Below are 20,653 nucleotides of genomic sequence, written 5' to 3'. Positions count from 1 at the left end.
AGCCTAAGTATTAAGTAGCCCGAGCTGGTGCAGAATGTACTCTTAATGGTCAGCCATTAGATCCTGTTCAGAACTGCAGCAACATCTATGGATGGACATGTTCTGCTGAAGGAAACTCCCTGAAGTATGCACACTTGTAGTATCTTACAAACAGAAATTCACTTGCATGGCATTCCACCTGGAATCCAGGTAATTTCAGTCTAATTCTGCCAGCCAATGAAAGGGAGGAGCTAAGGCAGAGCCACATAATCAAGGCTATTTCCATGTGCAAATCTCTTTACATTACTACCTGTAGTGGTAGGTGCAGCGGAGCTGCTTCATGGTACAGAATAGGTCCTACATGCAGTGAATAGATCCTGACAGGAACCTGCCTGTGCTCCTAGGACTAGTGCATTTAGTCTAGTCTTTAGCCTGTCCACTTTGTGTGATTCCCAGAAAGACTCCTGGGGCATTCCTGTCTTGAGCATGCTTGCAGGTTTTCAGCTTCCCCCGCAGCAAGAAGCTGGAGCACCAAGCTCACCTGAATGCTTTGAAACACACCAGAATCCCTTTTAATTGGCACACCCCAACAGAGATCCAACCATGTCATTTAATTGACCACCTTCACTCTGCCAGGATTATAAAATACATCGCACACTGATTAATATTACGTTTTATTGAATGACGTATTTCTTTCAGGTCAGGCCACATACATTAGTAAATAATTTTCAAATGGTTTTTATGTTAAACTCATTAGCATTTGTAAGAGGAAAAGAAACGGAACCAACTAAACCAATGGTCACACAGAAAGGAAGACGTGCAAGTGAGAACAGCACTTTGCACTTTCTGAGGAAGAGCTGAGGCAAACAGCAGCGCTCCTGTCAGTAGTCAGTGTGCCATTTGTCACTGCCTGAGTCCCTCCCTGCACGTGAGGGGAATGCCTCTCTCACTTAGGGCACTTGGTGAAAACTCTAAAACCTGAAGACCAATCTAGAATGAATCACTTAAGGCTTTCATTCAAGTTGAATAGATGGGCTGTTAATGAGGGTGCCAATTAAGTGGATTCCACTGGCTAGTCAAATTCCAAAGCACAGAAAGAAGCATTAACATATGATTAGTAATACCCACGATTATTTTCTGCATTATCATGTTCAGCTGTAAGAAAACTAATGCTAAATTTTAGCAAAAATGTAAGTGTCAATTTCAGACTTCAGGGCCTATAGAGATTCTAAGTCTTATTTAAAAAGTGTTGACATTCACTATGTAAGTGCTTGCAAGACTTTCTATGGTTTTCATTTATCATTTTAATCACAGAGGTTCAGATAATAACAGCTAAATGAAAGTAAAAACATATCCAAAGTCTCCTAGGCTTATAGATGAAACATTGGAATGTAAACATAGGATACTCTACTTGTCCACTTGTGTCTGCGGCCTGCTGGAAATGAGTTGCAAGAGATGTCTCATCTTGGAAAACTTCATTGCACTCCAAACACTTTAGACTATGTCTACAGAGTTTTGATGGATCTTCGTCTAGGGGCATAGCTGGAATGACAGGAGAGCTCGCAGGGGCCGAGATCACTGTCCCAGTTAAGCCAGTCTGGATCTTTGTTAGGGAGTGCGTGCCAGCTCCCCCTGCGCTCTGGAGCACGGCCGCAGCAGTATTGCTGGAAGGAGATGCTATCATTTGATCTGCTGGGACTGGTTTTAGGATCAGGTGGGAACACTGCATCACGACGCCTTTCTCCTTGTGCCCACGAGCATGGGACAGGAGACTACATTTATTGTAGAAAACTAAATTCTTTGTACAATGGTTACAAGTCACTTCAATTCGCACGCTTCTCCTGTCGTAATGCTGGGTCAGGCTCTTCTCGAGAGCAAACGAGTCGCCACACTCCAAGCACTTGTACCCTCGTGTCGGTAGCGTGATTCCGGCATTGGCGGGGGGGCTGAGGTTTGGGACGTAAACTGGTACGGGATTGACACTGCTCAGCACCTTATTGAATGCTTCCACTACAGAGCTCTGCAGAGATGACACCACCTGCACTCGAGACACTTTTTTCGAAGGCTGGGAGGCGGCTGCAGAAATTATTGCCTGCTTGATTTGCTGCTGGGGTTTTGTTAGCACTTGGCGCAGTTCAGAGGTGGTTTGAGCACCCTGAGGCAAAAGGTTAAGGTTGGCAAGATGGACTGTCTTTGGCACGAGTTTGGCACTGGCAAGGCTCGATGCTGGCACCACGACCGTCTGCTGCTGGATGGCGTTGGCAGCTTTGATAATGGCGCTGCTGGCGCTCTGCACAGATGCAGCAGAGATGACGGTGGCTTTCACTGTGGTGTTGTTAGCCAGCTTCAGATTGATCACTTGGGAACCTGCAGTTTTCACTGCTGAAACAGGCAGGAAGGCAGTAGCCACGGGTTTGATAGTGACCTGCTTGGGGGCAAGTTCTGCAGATCCAACTGCATTGGTGACAACTGAGGACTGCAGAGGAGCTCTGGGAGGAGAGGAGAGAACAGCAGCGGAAGTTGGTGAGGACAGGAGAGATGTCATGGAGGTTACCATGGAAGCACTCTGCTCTGGCTTTTTACCAGAGTCCAAATCAACTTCTGGCAACACTCTAGTAACAGTTCTCTTGATCTCCCCAGAAGAAGTCTTGATGGTTTTTATGCGAACCTTAGGAATTGCTGGTGTTGACCCTGCGGGAGAAGATGGAGACCCTCTGCTGCTGTTCTCACTGGAGACGCTTCTGGGACTATCGGGCGGTTTGACAAACGGCTTCTTAGCACCATCAATGAGACTCTGAGACTCAGGAGATTTTTCAATAGCCCGGGGACTTTCACTCATGTCTTTTGGTAATGGAGAAGACTCTCCTGAATTAGACTGTAAATCTTTACTGCTATCTGTAGCTGCCTTTTTAGCACTCAGTGCTGCGATTGCAGCAATGCAGGACGAAAGCTTTGCTGATGACTTTGCTTTGGACTGGGAAATGCTGGCAAGATTTGTGTCACATTTTTCAGTACTCAGTTTTCCATCAAGTACCCTGTTTTCAAGAAGCTTCTCAGAATTGTCTTTTATTAACTTGTCCTCTGTTTTTCGAGTTTTAAAAGGCTCATAGACACCTAAATTCATGGAGCTTGTCTCTGTCTCTCGTTTACCAGTTTTATTTTTATCTATACTACTTGAAACAGTGATTCCAGATTTAATTAAGTTCTCCCCTCCAAGTGCCTTTAGTTTGTCATATTCCTGCTGCGATAGAGATCCTGCCAAGACATTTGCTCTGAAATTTGCACGTATCTCCTCTTTATCTGGGGGGTCATCCACCTCAATTCTCTCATCATCATCAAATTCTTCTGCACTTGATATTGGGCTGAACTGGTTGAAAGCTGAATCCTTCAGTGTAGTCTCAGAAGCTGACCCATCATCTTTAAGTGATTTCCCTTCATCTTTACTGTAACTCTCAAGAGCTGCTGATGTTAGAAAGCCATTGTGCAAGCTATTGCCTGTGGAATGGTGGCCATCCTTATCCAGACCTTCGGAAGAATCAATAGTACGCACGTTTTTCACGATGACGCTCACCCCAACATCAGATGATGATGGGACATGGGAGTCTTCATCTGTGTGAGCATTCTGTTTTATGTGGCTTTCGTGGTCATCATGTCCAGATTCAATAGCTGCTTTGGGATCTACCATGTCTGGTATGTCAAAGGCTGCAAGAAGGTCATCAAAATCTGGGGTCTTCATATCCCCCATGGCCATGTATTTGATTGTAAGCAAATCTGTAAAATAAGCAGAAAGTCATCACTTTAAGCTCTAGTAGCCCAGTCTTACATAAAACAAGTTCTTGTTCACATCTGCCATGCAAAGAAGTGCTATTTCACTTCTGAAATAATGTTTTCAGAGATTATACATTACAGAACAGTGACCAAGTGTACAGTTGAATTATTACACCAAGAACTATAGTAATTTATAAACTCCACAGATAGTAACCTGGCAGTTTTATTCTGGGCCCAAATTGCAGTGACTTGCTTCCTGTTCCCTCTCCTACACTCACTCCTGTCCTCACCCACCCAGACCGCAAAATACCTGGACATGCATAAAAATAACATGAGACATTTGTAATTCCTCTCTTTAACAGCTGCACTGTTAATCTGAGGAGTCTTCCTGAAAATAATGAAGTATAAAGTAATAAACATCTGTAAGACTTAGGTATTCATCAACACTGGCTACCTGGAAGTCCTTGTGGACTATGAGAAGGCAATTGAGGAAAATTTTTAAAGGATACTGGAATAGACACACACATTTCATGAAACAGTTTCAAAAAAATATAGAAGAGTTGGGAAATTTGTTTACACAGTTCACTTAATGATTTTGGGCGCTTTGTCTAACCTATGAAGTTCTTAATAAAAAAATAGAAGCATGCATAGAATCAAAATCACAAAACAAGTTTCTCTGAGGATTAAATGGAAAAGACTGCAGATACCAAAGCATATCAAATCCATGTAAACTGACAGAAATCTTTGACACAGTTTCTCACAATCTGGGATACTAATTAGTTGCATTCTGGTTATACATCTGTCCATAGGTGTCTTTTTACAGTTGTTGCATACACTCAAAAAGAGCTAGATAGTCTCCCTAGTCTGAAACTTCTTCCAATTATATATCCTGGAGTTTAATTAACATTTACCCATAACAATGAATGAAGACCTGCTTAGACACTTAATTCCTCTTCCTCCAAGAATGTTTAAGATCACAACTGCCCAGCAGAGGAGACAGAGCTGTACTTTACTGAGAACTACTGCTGCCCTTATCAAAAACTTTTCAAGCAACCAAAGTTAAACAAAAAGGGAGACAAACATGGTCAGTTGTGATACACAAAGAAGAGAAGGTCTAACCTGGCCATTTTGTTAATCTCCTTCTCACTATTCTAGGGCACCCATTTAAGATTCAGTATATAAACTATGTTTCCACTACAACTGCCAGGACTCTGTAGCCATATTCCTCCCCCCCCCCCCTTTTATTTTTTACCTCCACAAACCTTTTAGTAATTCTTTCCTTAAGGATAAAACTCCGCTTTTTATTCAAGATCAAAATCAAGCGACACCTTTGCTGCCAGACGAGCTGTGAGTCTACTCCTTCTCTGGCCTAACATGATGCCTGTAAATACTTCTTACATTCTCAATTTTTGCTCTTTTATTTAATCCTTAACCTTTGAAGAAGGTTACTCCTTGTAACCAACTCTTACTCCTTGACACTCACCTTTCTATTCATCCAGATCTTCCAAACAGCTAAACCACAAGTCTAACAACTTTATACAATTGCTTTAACTGGACCAGACCATCTTTTCTGCCTTACTGAATTCCTACCCTTTGCCTTCATATCCCATCTAAATATCTAATTCCTTGCTTTTGTTCAGACAATTACTCGACTTCAGTTCCCTCAGCAGCAAATCCACTTGTTATCAAAGGAAAACCACCAAATTTAATCTTCCTCTACCTACGCCACTCACATTCTTGGGACTACATTCCTTTACCTGCCCTAAACTCTTGTTTTTACTACTCTTTGTACTACATACATTTGAGAACTGTGCACACTGTAGGATGGAGATATTTTCTTTTGCATGTTCTTCCAAAACCACCAGCATTCTTTCCAGTTTTGTGAAATGAGAACACTGAGAAACTTCTTTTCAGGGTCTGCCACATGGCAGCGTCTTGGTTCTGTTATAGCCACATACAGGAATTAGTCTGTTACTTCTACTGATTCCCAGGCAGACACACTATTCCAGAGCAAAATTCCAGTAATCTGGAATAATTACTCCACCTCCAAACAAGAGTAACGATGCCTAAGTAACATCAAGCTCATTCTGGAAGAAAATGCCTACACAGGGAGCAATACCAGCCTAACCAGCATAAAACCATACGTTTTGGGGTTTTGGTTTCTGTATTGTTGTGACAAGAAATTTCATCAGGTAGAGAAAACATAAGGGATTCAATCAGAATTACAGTAACATGTATCCTAACATTAGACAAATTTCATCTTAATACACAGATGATGAGCAGTTCATTGGTTATTAGTAATTATGACTGACTTACACTTCCAGTCATTTGCTCTGAAAGCCAAGCGTTGTACAGACAGACAAAGCAATATGCTAATCTAACCACAAAACCTTCTTCAGGAAATGGGAACCACATCTCAAATCACAGCCTGGCCTGCTTTGACATACTCAGCAGGCAAGTGGGATGTGCAAGAGGCCACTTCAACCACAGTCAGGAATGGCTCTCATGCCTATATGGATAATGAACGGGTTCCTTTTCACTATCAAAGGCCCATGACCTGCTACTCGTGCAAAACCCAGACAAACACCCAGTTCCACAAATCACAGAAATTCCTTTTGTCATATGCAAAGTAATTCTTACCCTAGGAATTTTCGATTTCTTAGGATAACGGTCTTATTTAGCATCTATTTAGCATCCACAGCATCAGTAAGGTCATGCCAGTCCTAATGTAAACATCTTTGTGAAGTATCGGGTGTTTTACAGTTAAAATTTATCCCAAGAACCTACTTTTTCTATATTATACACCATATCCACCTGCCTTCAAAAAAGGGGAAAATCCAATTTGCTTCCATGCTCAAGACTCAATGAGTAAAAGATTTAATCCACCATTCTAACAGCCAAAATAGTGTTACTTGTAGTTTATGACTCCTTAGGAGCCTGATCCTGTAGTCCAACACATCAATTTTTGAACTGGGTATTTCAGGTTCTCTTTGGGTATGAGAAAACAAGATGGGAAAGAGGAGGGGAATCTTCTGGAATCTGAACCACTGCTAGCATAATTTGAAGAGAACCACACACAGCTGGTTCAAAGTTCAGGACAATCAGCCTTGGGCTGGCAAAAAGAACAGGGATGTTTCAACACATGAGCAAGGAATCTCCTTATACACAACATGGGGCTGAACAGGCCATCCCCAGCTACAGCTGATCACATGAAAACCACGTGTATTTATCAAGAGATTCAGGCCAGGGTTTGGGTCTACCTACTTCCCAAATCCCTCCTAAAACACGGATGAATTCCTGAAAAGCAGGGAAATCTACATAACACTCTTTTTCTAGTCTACTTAGAAATTAATTAAAATCATGGCTTAATTTTGTACTTCTATATGAAAAATAGGCTGGAGCAGTACCACGTGAATAATTCAGATGCACAACAACAATGAAGAGAATGTTGAGATTCTCAAACGAATGCAGACTGGAATTACATTCTAAATGGCACAAGCTTCCCACCTCTTTCCTTAAAGGTACTTTTTCTGAAGTGGATGACAATTGTGGCCAAAGCACAGCATGAGCAGTTGTAGCCTCTCAGGGAGCTCTCCCAGACAGGCAGGGCCCAGCAGGGCAACAAGCAGACCCGAGAACATTAGGGTCAACTTTGGGTTTTTCTGAACATATATTCCTGGTACTCTGCTGCATATTTGTATTTTAACACATAGGCATATGGCTAGAGAAACAACAGTTAGTCAATTCATTCCAAAGGGACTTGGAATGTGATAAATTCTTACCCTCATTCTGAAGATCAAATAATTGAGACCAACGCAAAATGAGATGCTGGGTGCTGATACAGAAGAGCAGCCCTCCAGCATTAGCATTTGCTGCTGGAAAGCTGGCCTGTGTGCACAATCCAAATCTCCTGATGAAGAGCCTTTACAGATATTACTAGACTGAAAAAAGATAACTCACCAAGAATACTGCAGACTCCATCTATTCAGTTTTCTCATCTTACAGCCACCAAAAATCCCTGCAAATTCAAAATCTCCTTTGCTAAAAACAAAAATTCATAATATAGATAGCATTCAAATACCCAAACAAAACAGATTCAAGGAATTCTGTCACAATCCAAGAACTTAAAATTTTAAAGCTGCCTACTATTCTGGCAGAAGGAAAAAAAAATCATAAAAGACTCTCTAGTGAAATATATAAATTTTAGCTGACACTTGGAAAAGAACATGCATCCTCATCAGGAAGAGATCCTATTCCTAGCATGCAACAAGAACTCCTGTTTGCAGCATCATTCTTCCACAGACGTCTCGAGTCAAATATAGACCCTCTGCATCCTATGCTGAAGAACAGGGGCAGAAATCAGCACAGTGATCTGTCAGGCACTTTGCTCTGCCACGAGCTATTCACTGCTCTATCAAACCTGAAAAACAGCTTATCACAGCTGCAGTAAAGCTCACAAACCCAGAATTTCAGGCCAAATGGTAGTATGCTATTTTCACTTTTCCACGATTAATAGCTCAGTGCCTTACGTAATCTACTGCAGTCAGAAACAAAAAGGTTCCCTTGTATTGTCACCCTGCCTCAGCAGCCATCACACAACTTACCCAGTATCCACAACCTCTCAAGGCTTTTAGGGCTGTCTGATCTGCTGAGCACAGAGGAAAGGACCCTCATTTCACACCACAACAGAGTATTTCCAATGTTCTGCCTCTATATTATCTTGATTGTAGGTTACCAAACCAGCTAACACAGCCAGGACTGGGAAGATTTTTAAAAAATCACACTGGTTAGGATTCTAGAGTTGCTGATTTCCTGTTATAGGAAGTAACAGTTCCAGCAAAAGAATCCTCCAGGCAAAATGTTTAGTGATCCACTGTGCAAGCTCTAACAGCCTTTGTTCTTCCCTTTGCTAGATTCATTACTGCTTCCTTCTCTCTGCCCCTCTCCCTCTCTCTGACTCCTTCAGATTTCACTGTAAGATAAAAACGTCAGCTCAAATCTAAGTACACATGTTGTATTTTCTAGTTCAGAAAGAAAAACTAAAAATTCTATCCATTATCCATTGCTTTAAGTTGAAAGCAGTCACCCCTCTGCAGTTGCTGCACTGCCCATCCAATTTCCTATGCACAATATTATAATTCACACCACTGGAGCTCCATCCAGCCCCCAAAATACATCTTTCCACTTGGCTGCTGCAAAATCCTCCCCAGGTTACAAAAGTTTAAGAAAAGCCATCCATACTATTTCTTTTTCACAAGTTTTTTCTCTGTAGGCGATATTAAGTACGTGTTTAATACTGAAGACCTTATTTAAAAACCAAGTATTGGGTCACTGAGATGTGGTCAAACAACAACGTGTAAATAATCAGACAGCAAATCCTGCATGTATGAGTCTCTTAATACAGCACAGAACAGCTCCCTGCCACAACTGCTCAGCAATTCATGATTGTCATTCAGAGGCCTATTCGTATCACTACACTGTGAAAAAAAAGTTTATCTGGATATATTTCAATGAAAATACTGTATTTAACCAAGATATCAGTAAGTCTTTACAAAAAATAGCTTTAATCCTTTTAAAACTGGAGAACCTTAATAGCATTTCTTCATTAACACTTAAACAATTGTTTCCTTCCTAATGTGCCAAGTGTGCAATCAGGATGTAACTCCAATCTATTGTTCTATTCAGCCCAAAACACCACGTCTCACCTTGTGAACCTTGACCTTTGAGGGATTTTTTTAGCCAGTGCTCAGTTACTGCCACAGCCGCATTACCTCTGCAAACACCAAAGGGTTAAAGGCAGCCCCAATCAATAGGCCTACAAGAAAAAAAAAAAAAAAAAGGAAAATGAGTATGCCTTACAGCATCTTTTCAATGCTTTTATGCACAATTCTACAACAATATTGTTTCCTTCTGGCCTTAGAGAAAGGCACAGAGCCCCCCCCCCCCCATTAATGTTTCCTAAGGAAGCAAACCACAAGACAGCACCCTGTAAATAAAACAGCATGCAAAGCATCCTCAGTCACAAGCATATCTACAATTACAAATAATTCAATCCATTTTATTTAGTTTAGTTTTAAAATAGACTGTATAACCAGTGTCCCACCCTTGCAAAGCAAAAATATTTTAGTAAGGGTCATAAATCTCAGCTCTTGCCCATTCCTTAAGCATAAAAAGGCACAAAAAGCCAAAGTAATCTCAGTTACTGCAAATATGTACATTTACATACAGAACCCTTTATGACTACGTTAGCCACATACCAGTGCTGTGTGTCTAAAGTGTGCATTCACATACTGTTTTGGGATGGTATCTTTCTGCAAGCTCCTCTGCTTTTGGCTGCCATGAAGGGAGGAAGCTATCCCAGTGTAGTAGCTCAGTGACTGCATTGTGTTCAGGAGCTGATCTGCCTCAAACCAGTTCCAGCCGGTTCTGGTCACCCTACATAAAAAGCTATGGCAACCCTCGCTGAGTTGCCAACAAGACCCTGAAAATCGCAGGGGCTGGTTTTTGTGTGGCGTGGGGCCGGCACAGCCCTGTGCCCCGGCTCCCCTCCTGCCCGGCCCACGCGGCCCCTGCTCCCCAGAGCCCCCCACACGCTCCCTTGCTCGCCTCCCCCACTTACCTCCCACAACCTGGCTGAGAGCTGTGTGTGCGTGCCTGGCTGTAGCTAACAAAGAGACCGCAATAAAAATCCTCACAGGATCTCTCTTGCAGCACCAGGCAGGCTCGGCCACAGCCCTGGGAGACAGGCTGCTAACCCGGGCTGCTGCCCCTCTGCTCCCCCAGATGAGGGGTGGCTGCTCGCACGCGTCACATCTGCCCCCTCATGCCCACGGCCATGGGGTGCCCCATCAAGGGCTTCTCCCATCTGCCCTCCCCACTCCTCGTTCCATCTGGGGCCGCCCAAGTGGCATTTTCTGTGCTCTGAGCAGCATTACTATAGAGTACCCACAAATGCGCCTCCCTCCCCTCAAGAAAGCCATTTCCGCAGTAGCAAGATGCCTACAAAATAGTTCCTTTGCCCCCTCCTCGCAGCACCGACTTGGCTGCTACACTGATTTTTTTTTTTTTTCTTTCTTTCTTTTGCTATTCGACTATGCTGGAGGCCTTGAGAAGCGGCGAGCTGCAGCCCCACGGCTGGGCAGCCCCCCCGGCTTGCACCCGCCGGCTGGGGAGGCCCGGTCAGGCTCTGCGCAGCTCCCACCCCGCAGAGACCGTGCGGACCGACCGCCTGCCCGGCCCTGCGCTTCGCAGGCGATGCCTGCCCAGGGTCTCAGCCCCTTGCGGTGCCCACGCCGCTCCGGGGGTCCGCACCCACCTGTGCCCGTGGCCGCTCTGCTCCTGCCCGCTCCCCTTCACCTCGGCCACGCAAGGGCCTTCCTCCTGCATGGCTGACAGGCACCCAGACCGAGACAGCAGCCACCCCGCTCCTCTTGGCTACTCACCCTTGCTCTGGGAACACCAGTAACCACCTCCGCCTACGCGCTGAAACCCCCTCCTCTCGGAGGCTGCGGGAGATGCTGCTGTGCAGGGCTCCCTCCGGCTGGGTGGGCGACCCCGACAAAGCCCCTCTGCCCCTGGCTGCACCTGCAATTGAACAGAGGTCTCGGGCACAACCCTGCACCCCTCCCTGCGGAGACACCTTCTTCGCATCCCTCATCCCCACCCCGTTCTGGGGAGAACCACCATGTTCTTCCGCTGCCTCGGCCCGTCTTCCCTGCACAGGCTGCTGCGGCCGCAACCGCGGCCGGCCCTCCCTCGGCCCCTCGGTCCGGGGGGCCGCTCCCTCCTCCGGGCTGCCGCGGCCCCGGGCACCTCCCCGCGGGTCTGCGCGCTCCCGGCCCGAATTGGCCCTGTCCGAGCGGGCCTTGCGAACCCTGGGGACGGCCGGGGAGGAGAGGCCGTGGCCCCTTCGGCGGCGGGGAGAACGATCCGCCCCCGCCCGGCCGGCCCGGAGCCGCCGGTCCGGGCAGTCCCTGCACGGGTGCCCGCGGGCCTCCGGCCGCCGCCGGACCGGGAGGAAGCGACCCCATAGCATGCAACCTCCGGTCCCCATGCGACACACCTGCTGCGGCCGGAGCCGGCGGGCTCGGGCAGGGCTACGGCCCGCGGTGCGGCCCGGCCCCGCGTCGGAGGAACATAATGGCAGGAGGCTGCGGGGCTGGGCGGTGGGGGTGGGGGTGCTCGGCGGCACAGATGGGGAGACGCTCCCGTGTGATTCCGTGTGGAACGGCTCCCTGGAGAGTGCCGGGGGCGGGGAGGCTGCGGGGCCGCCGAGCGCCGCGGGGCCGGGGCCGGGTCGCGGCCTCCCGCAGCCCGCACAGCTCGGGGGGGTTTCCGAGCGCTGCCGGCGGGCAGAGCCGCGCCGGCCGCCGGGGCCGATCTCCTCCGCGCCGCAGCCGGCGCCGCCCGGGTGCCGTGGGAGACGCTCCCCGGGGCCCGCCGGGCTCTCCCCGTGCCCGAGAGCCTCAGGCCTCGAAGGGCAGCCGGGGGAAGAGCCCGCGGCCGCCGCTCCGGTTGCAGGCCAACAAAGGACGGGAGGAGCCACACGCTGCCAGCTCTGGCGGTTCAGCCCCTCCGCCGGCGCTGCGGCCGCTGTGCCCGGGCCCGGCCGAGGTCACCCCCCCAGGTCCCGGGGCGCGGCCGGGAACCGTGTCCCGGAGCGATGCTGCCTTTCCTTCCACACCCCTTACCCGGGCACTCTGGGGCCCGCCTGCGCAGCGCCTGCGGCCCGTGCGCTGCCTCTGACCGGCCGCCTTTGTTGGCTGCGCAGCATCCCGGCGGCATCGCCATTGCTAGGAACGGCAGGACGAGATCCCGCCCTCTCCGGTACCACCGTGCAGCACCATTTTCAGAATGTAAAGTTTTGCACGCGAATCGCTTTATCGAAGCATACTAATGGCTTTAAATACATAACACCCGTCTCAAGTTTACGCTATGGGCATACAGTACACGAAATATTCTAGATAAAATAATGTGTAATAGTGCATTAACGTCTGGTGTCTTAGCGTCTCTTACGAGCCTGTTAGGAAGGCAGCAGAGTCCCATAGGCGTTCTGCACAAGCACAGCTCCTTCTGGGAAGCTGCCCCAGTAGCTGTGCCCGCAAGTATCGGTAGGGCAGGAAATTACCCATCGTGCCATACCCTGGCTGCTCCAATCCTGCCTCCACATAAAAATTCCAACTTATTCCAATTAACCAAAACAGCAGCAGAACACAGGTTCTACTGATTTGAATTTTAATATAATAAATCGATTTTAGGATTATATGAAAGTGGATTTCTGCACTAGTTTTAATGTTCAAGAAGGGTCATACAATTCAGCTTGCACAAGCCTTTGGCTCATCCTCCAAGTGACTTGTAGAATTAGGCCATGATAATTACAACACCCTATTTCTTCCCAATTCACCAGTAAACTGATTTGATTAAAGAAGTGAAAACTACACTCTCTTTACTTCCAGTGAATTTCTGTGGTCGGCTTGCATAATAGCATAAAAGAAGATGGCAGCTGCTATTACTACTCTGGTATTAATATCTGAAATGTTAATCAATTTCACAGTTCATACATGGCACAAAGGTCCTTGCGTGTGCTGCCTTTCACACTTATTTTCCTTCCAGCCAGGAAGGAAATCTACTTGTTTTCCTTCCAGCCAGGTGTCCTTGATAACTCCATAGGAGAAAAAGTCTGTCACCCTAAGTATTTGACTTAAAACACCTAAAATGAAGAGAATTTAAAGTATATCTTACAAGTCAGGCTGAAAACGCTTGTCCAGTGGTTTTTTAATTCAAGCGCACAAAAAAAGAGGTTCAGCACCATGAGTGTCCCTGCAGTCACTTCTGCATTGGGAGTTTTTGGCATGTTGATCTTATGTCTTGGCTCTGAAGTCTTAGACCAGAGGTCCTGTTCACTCTCCTGTAGACACTCTGCTACATAATCCTTAGAAACCGTGGTGGAGGAAATTCTCCTTGTTTAAGTTATCCTGTGTTATCCCTTGGCTTTGCAGCAGCCAGGTTCAAAGTGCCCAGCCCTGCTGTCCTGGCACGGATAATGTCCATCCCAACCAATGAAACCATCACCACTGGATCCTTGCAGCTGGACTCCAGCTCTGAGGTGGGATCTCCCAGAGTCCCATAACTTGTACTTCTTTCTCTGGGAACCTTGAGCCCCTCCTTTTCTTTTCCTGGAGAAACGCCTCCAGTGCGGCCTGCTGCTCCTTCTGAGCAGTCAGCAAGGAGTGCTGCCAACCCACAACACTCATCCTACAGTGAATGCTGAACTTGAGTGCAATAATAACTTCTTAATTATTTAACTTCTAAGGATTTTAAGGCTCTTGAAATTCAGAACTCTGAACAGTGGTGTATTCATTTCGTGCCTTCTGTACAGGGATCAATTTTAACTGCATCAAACACAGCTTCTGCACTTTAACGGTGTGCTGGGACTAGAGAGGATTTTGCAGGTGGATTGACACAATAAAAACTGAAGTTAATTTACATTTGATTTTTTTATGTCAGAATAAATACTGCCTGTTTTGTCCTTCCTACTTTTGGGGAACAATAAGAGAACATTTCCTTTCTAGCTAGCAAAACATGCTTAACTTAAAGCAAGGAGGGTAAAATACAGATTCCATATTTCCAATCCTAAATTTGTTTTCAGAGTAATAGCTTTACAACTTCTGGCAAATGCTTAATAGCATTTGTTAATTCCATTGCTTTTTTCACCATATAATTTCTTGTAACTTCTGATCAACAAGAGCAGAGCAGAAGTTTATATTTCTTGTTTTAGAATACTTTTATTTTTCTTTTTATCACTTTCCTTTAACCACATATATTTAAACATTCAATATTTAAAGACCAGCTTACAATTAAATTTCCCCTTTTCAAATGTTCCTATCACTAATCTCTAGGTATTTTCTTGGGGAAAAAAAATCATTTTCCTTTCCTGGTCATTAAAATATATCTTCTATTACATTTTGGACTAAAACCCCCAGGATTGCTTTTTAAAATTACAAGTTTTTTTTTTTAAAAAAGGCCATCTCATAGGAGATAAGGACTTTGGTAGGGAGAAATGTACAAACACTGTCCAGAACTGAGAAACATCTCTGCAACAGGCAGTTTCCCCCAGATCTAAAGAATATGTTCATGGAAGATGGCAACTCATGCTATCCATCTGTAAGGAGAGAATCTTTCACTACAGCGTGAACATTTGCAATGCCCAAGGAGCATGAAGAGTGAGAAACCCTAATGACTCTCAAGATGTTAAATACTGTAAAGGCCCAAATACTGCAATGTCTTGAACAACAACAGACTCCCATTTTTAATCATCTGCAAAAGAGATGCTGATATTTAGATATAATACAAAGCCAAGAGGATTTGTCAGGGCCTAATTCTACCTTTTTTCTGGCTGTTAACCAGAGCAAACAAAACATTATCCAAAGAAATCAGAGTTGGTTAGTGAGGATCATGGATCATTAAAACAGTTCTGCTTGTGAGGAGTTGCAGTCAATAGCTCAGTTTTTCCACGTGTATGAGGTATGACGTATGAGGTAACACTGTGCTGTGAGCTCCCAGCTCCTCTGAACAGGCAAGAGCAGAACAACACCCCTCAGACACTCACCTACATATGAACTATAGTATGAAGTGTATTCCCAGTGGGAAATAAAGGGCTTTGCTCCAAATCTGCACATAGATGAGCCTCAGTGTTGCACACGAGCAGGCCTGGTACACAGGCCATATGCCCACAGCACTTGCTGCCTCATCCCCAAGCTGCCAAGTGGTGACACTGGTGTTCAAGGCAGACAGCTGAAGGCACTGTCACAGGGTTACATCTGTTGGCAAAAGCATGCCTTCAGCCCAAGCATTTCTAGATATGAAAAATGAAATAGAAAAGCCTGTATAACTTGATGATTGTCAAAAGCTGGGAAGGCATTTCTTCTGCACAGGACTACCGTTTTTGGAGAAATTGACTACTCCCAGAGTAGCAGCAGCAGAAAATTGACTGCTCCCCAGAGGCAGGGCAGCCACAGCTCCACTGGGCAATCTGCCAGCGTCTCACTCCCCTGACAGGGAAGAATTTCTTCCTTATTTCCAATCTAGTCCTGCCCTCTTGTCAATTTAAAACTTAAAAAATTTAAATCCCTTGCCCTGTCACTACAGGCTCTGGTGAAAAACTATGTACCCTAATACTTTATGTCTGTATACTCCATGTATACAGCACGTAGCACCCTGAGGCTCCCTGAGCACTCAGTGCTGAGTGCATCACACCAGCGCTTTGGCCAGAGCAGCAGCTCAGGATGTGCAGGCAGGAGCTGCTGAGGGACAGCACACACCTGATCACAGCCATCTTTCCAGCAGCACAGAGCACAGCCTCAGGCCAGACCTCCCAAACTCAGTCCCCAACCTGCTTACACAACACAATACAACCACAGGCATATTGCAGTATGCAAGGCTGATGGATTTTTGGATTTTCCATGACACTGTTCTCTTTTCCACTTACGAACATGTTCCGAGTGCTGGGCCAGAACCCCTCAGTCAGTTCCTCATCAGGAATTAGCCACCTGCATGATTAACATCAGTACCACAGAGCTCAGCAGCCTGGCACATTGAAGAATGCCTGTTTTGTTCCCATATGTGCCATATGTACAGGGCTTTTTCCTTCTTCCTTCTTATATTTATTCAAGTATACGAGGATTATTTCTGAATTATTCATCATACAATATCTGATTAGACTGTGGCGGTGCCGGTTCCCACTGCTTAATGAATGAGCCATTAGGCTTTTGCAGATGGTGCCATCAACAGCTCCTGTGCTGTGTGTTCTGTGCATTTACCCAGCAAACGGAGAGCGCTGAACCTGAACACGGTGTGGGAGATGAGTAATGCCCATGCAGTGATCCCACGAACCACACCAAGAGAGCAAGTGTTGCTGTAAAACTTACATTTGGTCCTAGACGTTATCTAATACAATTTTCTCAGAAAATCTTAGTATAGCTGAGTATATATCCCACCAAACTACCCAATACATCGCTTCAAGCAGGGAAGCAGAGGACAGAAACTGCCAGCAGTTTACCTATGTTGTCCTGCAAGGTGTGACAACTGCTGCCATGACTTATGGGCACGAGCAGGGCCAGACATCATCTGTGTGCTCCACGCACTTCTTTCTTGGAAGAGGAGACAGAGAAGTGAGAGAAGACACTGTATTCCAGAACCCAAGTGGGTTCTGTGTCTGGGAGAACAGACACAACAGGCACAGCTGCACCCTTGCTTTGGGAGGGCCTTAGGAAGTGAGAGACAGTGCATAGCTGCTTGAGAAATCCATCCCAAATCACACAGCTTGGCAGCCTTCCTGCTGGTTCCTCGGGGCTGCCACCTGCACAGCTGGGGAGAGGCGCTGGGATGGTGCTGTGTGACACAAGAGGTGCTGCCCCTCTGCAGGACGGGGACACAGCTGCTTGGGACCAGCAGCAGCTGTGCTTGCAATTCTGCCTTTCCAGAGCCTTCTCTGGAAGCACATAATAAAAGAAGGAGGAACCCAAGAGTGATTTTTCTGCCACTTTTCCTCTGTTTACTTCAGGAAATGCTGTCCTCACAGATGAGGGTGGCAGCAGCAGCTCAGCCTGGCTGTGGTTCCTGATTCCAAGCTGCCTGTGATGATCTTCCTACAATGAAAGCAAAGTTAAAATCAAGGCGCCTTGCTGGTTTGTGGCCAGCATGGCCAGGGAGTCTTTCAAGCACTCATATTTTCCATGCTGGTCCTTGGCATCTCCTGCTGGAAAAAGGACATCTGATTCATCCCCACCTACCGAAGATGAGTCAGGATTATACAAATTCTATTTCGTTTGTGTAACAACACTACTTCCCATGTTGCAAGCTTTCCTGTCTGCTGCCATAAAAGTCTTGGGTACAGAGGAGGGGAGAGCCACCAGAGCAGCATCCAGCCCCAAGGGTTTCACTGCTCAGCAGCAGCCCCTGCTTAGTTCCATCAGCCAGATTAGCCATTAGTCCCTGATGGCTTTCCCCTCTGCACTACAGGTGGGCAGGCTCTTGACTTGTTTCATGTGAACAAACAGCTGCAGCAGCTACAGCTCCAGCCTGCAGCCCCTGCCTGGAAGGGTCCCCCAGTGACAGAGCACGGCTCCCTGTGGGACACGAGCTGTGGGGGCACACAGGGGTTCCCCCAGCTGCTGTGCTTGAGCCTGGGCTTCCCACACAGTGCAGGGGCCACCAGCAGCCAACAGCAAGGCACCTGCTGCTGTCACTAGTGACACTGCTGGGCCTGCCTGCACCTGCCTGGCCAAATTACAGGCTCACGTTGTCTGGGAGGGGTCATCCTCCCTTCCAGCCCCAGGGATCTTTTCTCCTTGTCCTTTCAGCTCTGAAACCTCTGCTTCAGAAGTTAGGCTCCCACACAGCCACCATGCGAGAACTGGCTTGGCTTCAGATCAGTCAAAAATCTCCATCTTGCAGTGCATGGGTGCAAATAATAATGCAGGCTGAAAAAGTAACTGCTGAGCATCATCTCTCTACTAATGAGATTTTTTTTTTTATTACTTCTTAGAGCTGTCCAAAAATGTCCATCTTACATAACTAAACCCACTCTAGTTTGTGATACATCAGAATTCTAATAATACCTTTTGTACCTTATATATACACACCACAGTTTGAACATCCTAGAGCTGGCAGGCAGATGGAGTTTAACAGGAACTATTCCATCAACAGATGCTACTACCACCGAGTTCTCTTTGCTCAGCCTGGGAATGAACTGATGGGCAAGGCAAGAAAACATGTTTTCTTACAGAGACACCATCTGCCAGCTTGAGAAGCTGCTGTCACCAGTGACTCAGGATAACTCATATAAGGAAAAACATTATTAATACCATTCTCAAGACAGCCCTGTTATTAACTACACATTGACTGTATTGTAACTATTGTCTAGCATCAAGACTATTGCAATAAGAAAGTACTTAACTAATTAGTCTAAAAGGAAAATAACTGTAAACAAAATTACTTGAGAAAGGGCAGTTATTTATCTTGGGAACCTTTAGGTAACAAACCTGGGTTTAATCCTTCTTTGCTATCATATTCTGTTAAGAATTGTTGCATGGTATCAGACAGAACTTTTCCAGTTGTGGAAACTTACAGTTTCCACAAAACAACAACAAAAAAAAGGTTTTTGTTTATCGGAGCTTATAAAGAAAAGAAGGGATTATTGGATTGCCAGCAGCAGAGATGAGGAGTTCCCATGGATTGTTTTATAGAACAGGATGATGGGAGGTGTAGAGGTGTCCCAGCACATGCAGGGTACTACGGGCCTGCTGGGCACGTGGCTCTTCTCATCAGATCAGAAAAAGAAAGAAGATGCTGATGGCAAGGTAACACCAGAGTGGAGGGTAAAACACCTAATTCCAAGTAAAACTCACTCCCAGCTGGCAAGTGGCTTGCTCCTGTGTATCCCACCACAGGAAAGCATGTTGTACTCTTGTTAAAACCTGGATTATCCCAGTGCAGACAGCAAGAGAGGAACTAGCAGGGAGGCTCTGCAGTGGTAATGAGTCCCACCTCTGATTTATGTGCTGGGGTGCAGTGAGGTGCAAACAGCTGCAGTTCTCCACCTGCCAGCATGGCTAAACAGCTTGTCATATAGCACAGCTATTTTCTGATTCAAATAAACCCACTATTTCCACTAAAATAAGGGCTAGTAATCCAATGGGTGTTACAAAATTGTGTTTTCTTGCAGGTGCAACACTGAACCAGAATCTGCAGCAATTTTCTGCATATCCCTGAGGCAGGGATAAATCAAAGCCTACAAAGCTTTGAGAATCAGCAAACTAGTATTTTATAGTGACTCTGTAGCTTCTTAAAAGACTGTTATGCTTCTTACAGACCAAAAAAATACAGATTTGGTATGTTATGAATATCTCAAAGCAGTCCTGACAAATTCCTGGACCAATCCCGGTCCTGCAAGGCAGGTCTCATGCATACTTCTGGAATTCAGCAGAAGAGGAAAGAGAGAGAAAAGAGCTGGCAGGCACAAAGAAGACAGGATGTGAACAGAGAAGGCTCCTGGGACTGCTTTAAACACTTACAGCTCTGAAAAACAGCCCTTTCAGAGGGGAATAATCTGAGCAATTGCCGACAGGCTGCCTGATGGTAACCCACAGAAAAGGTGCTTACCTCTGTAGGTAGGCATTGATATCTTCTTCGTGGTGACTGTTGACAGGACCCAAGGGAATGGCCTGAAGTTGTGGCAGGGGAGGTCTAGGTTAGGTTTAGGTTAGATATTAGAAAAAGGTTTTTCCCCCAGAGGGTGGTAGGACACTGACCAGGCTCCCCAGGGAATGATCACAGCCCCAAGGCTGCCAGAGCTCCAGGAGCCTTTGGACAATGCTCTCAGGCACAGGGTATGACTCTTGGGAATGGCCTTGTGCACAGCAAGGAGCTGGACTCCGTGATCCTTGTAGGTCCCTTCCAGCTCAGAGTATTCAGGGAGTCTGTCCTGCCACGCACAGTCAATCCCTCTTCTTACAGGATGTCGGGAAGCAGAGCTGGCGCACATTTAGAGAGATGAAATAAATCATAACCACCACGTTAAGTCATCAGAGAGCCCAGGAAGCATCTGAGAGCTGCTTGATCTTATGTGTAGTGAAGTAATTTGCATAGCAGGTTGAAGACTTTTCATCCTAATTGCAAGTGGCTTTGAAAGCTGGAAGCAGGGTGCCAGCAGATTCTGTCTGAAGAGCAGATGGGGAGGCCTGGTGGCTCCCTCCCACATGCGCTGCAGATGTGGAGGCTGGTCGCTGTGGTAACACACCCCCACAGGGATCCGGGGCTCCTGCTCACTGCCTGCAGCAACAAGCATGGGACACAGCACTTCTCCTCATTAGCTCTTAAAATAAGCCTGCTATGACTAAATTGCTGC

At 46.2% G+C, this 20,653-nt stretch overlaps 1 protein-coding gene across 8 annotated transcripts in view; it reads right to left on the bottom strand.

Annotated features, from left to right (window-relative positions):
- LOC143691948 (zinc finger protein 532) overlaps nt 1–20,462 on the bottom strand; it is a 41,266-nt gene extending 20,804 nt beyond the window's left edge. Inside the window, exons 1-4 of one of the 8 annotated variants that reach the window (XM_077171070.1) lie at nt 19,909–20,462; nt 11,190–11,331; nt 9,453–9,562; nt 1,391–3,750 (exon numbers count right to left, since the gene is read on the bottom strand). In XM_077171070.1, coding sequence (XP_077027185.1) covers nt 1,391–3,730 — 2,340 coding nt within the window. In that variant the 5' untranslated portion in view covers nt 3,731–3,750; nt 9,453–9,562; nt 11,190–11,331; nt 19,909–20,462. Of the gene's footprint in view, nt 1–1,390; nt 3,751–7,707; nt 7,849–9,452; nt 9,563–10,004; nt 10,295–10,366; nt 10,722–11,062; nt 11,332–11,809; nt 12,311–12,437; nt 12,580–19,908 lie in introns of those variants that run through there. The other 7 variants (XM_077171069.1, XM_077171068.1, XM_077171074.1 and 4 more) reach the window with 7 other exon arrangements.
- Nucleotides 20,463–20,653: the final 191 nt, after the last annotated feature.

This window comes from Agelaius phoeniceus, chromosome Z, assembly GCF_051311805.1.
Source record: "Agelaius phoeniceus isolate bAgePho1 chromosome Z, bAgePho1.hap1, whole genome shotgun sequence".
Taxonomy (NCBI): Eukaryota; Metazoa; Chordata; class Aves; order Passeriformes; family Icteridae; genus Agelaius; species Agelaius phoeniceus.
The sequence above is the reverse complement of the archived record's forward strand: the minus strand, read 5'-3'. Positions and strand labels throughout refer to the sequence as shown.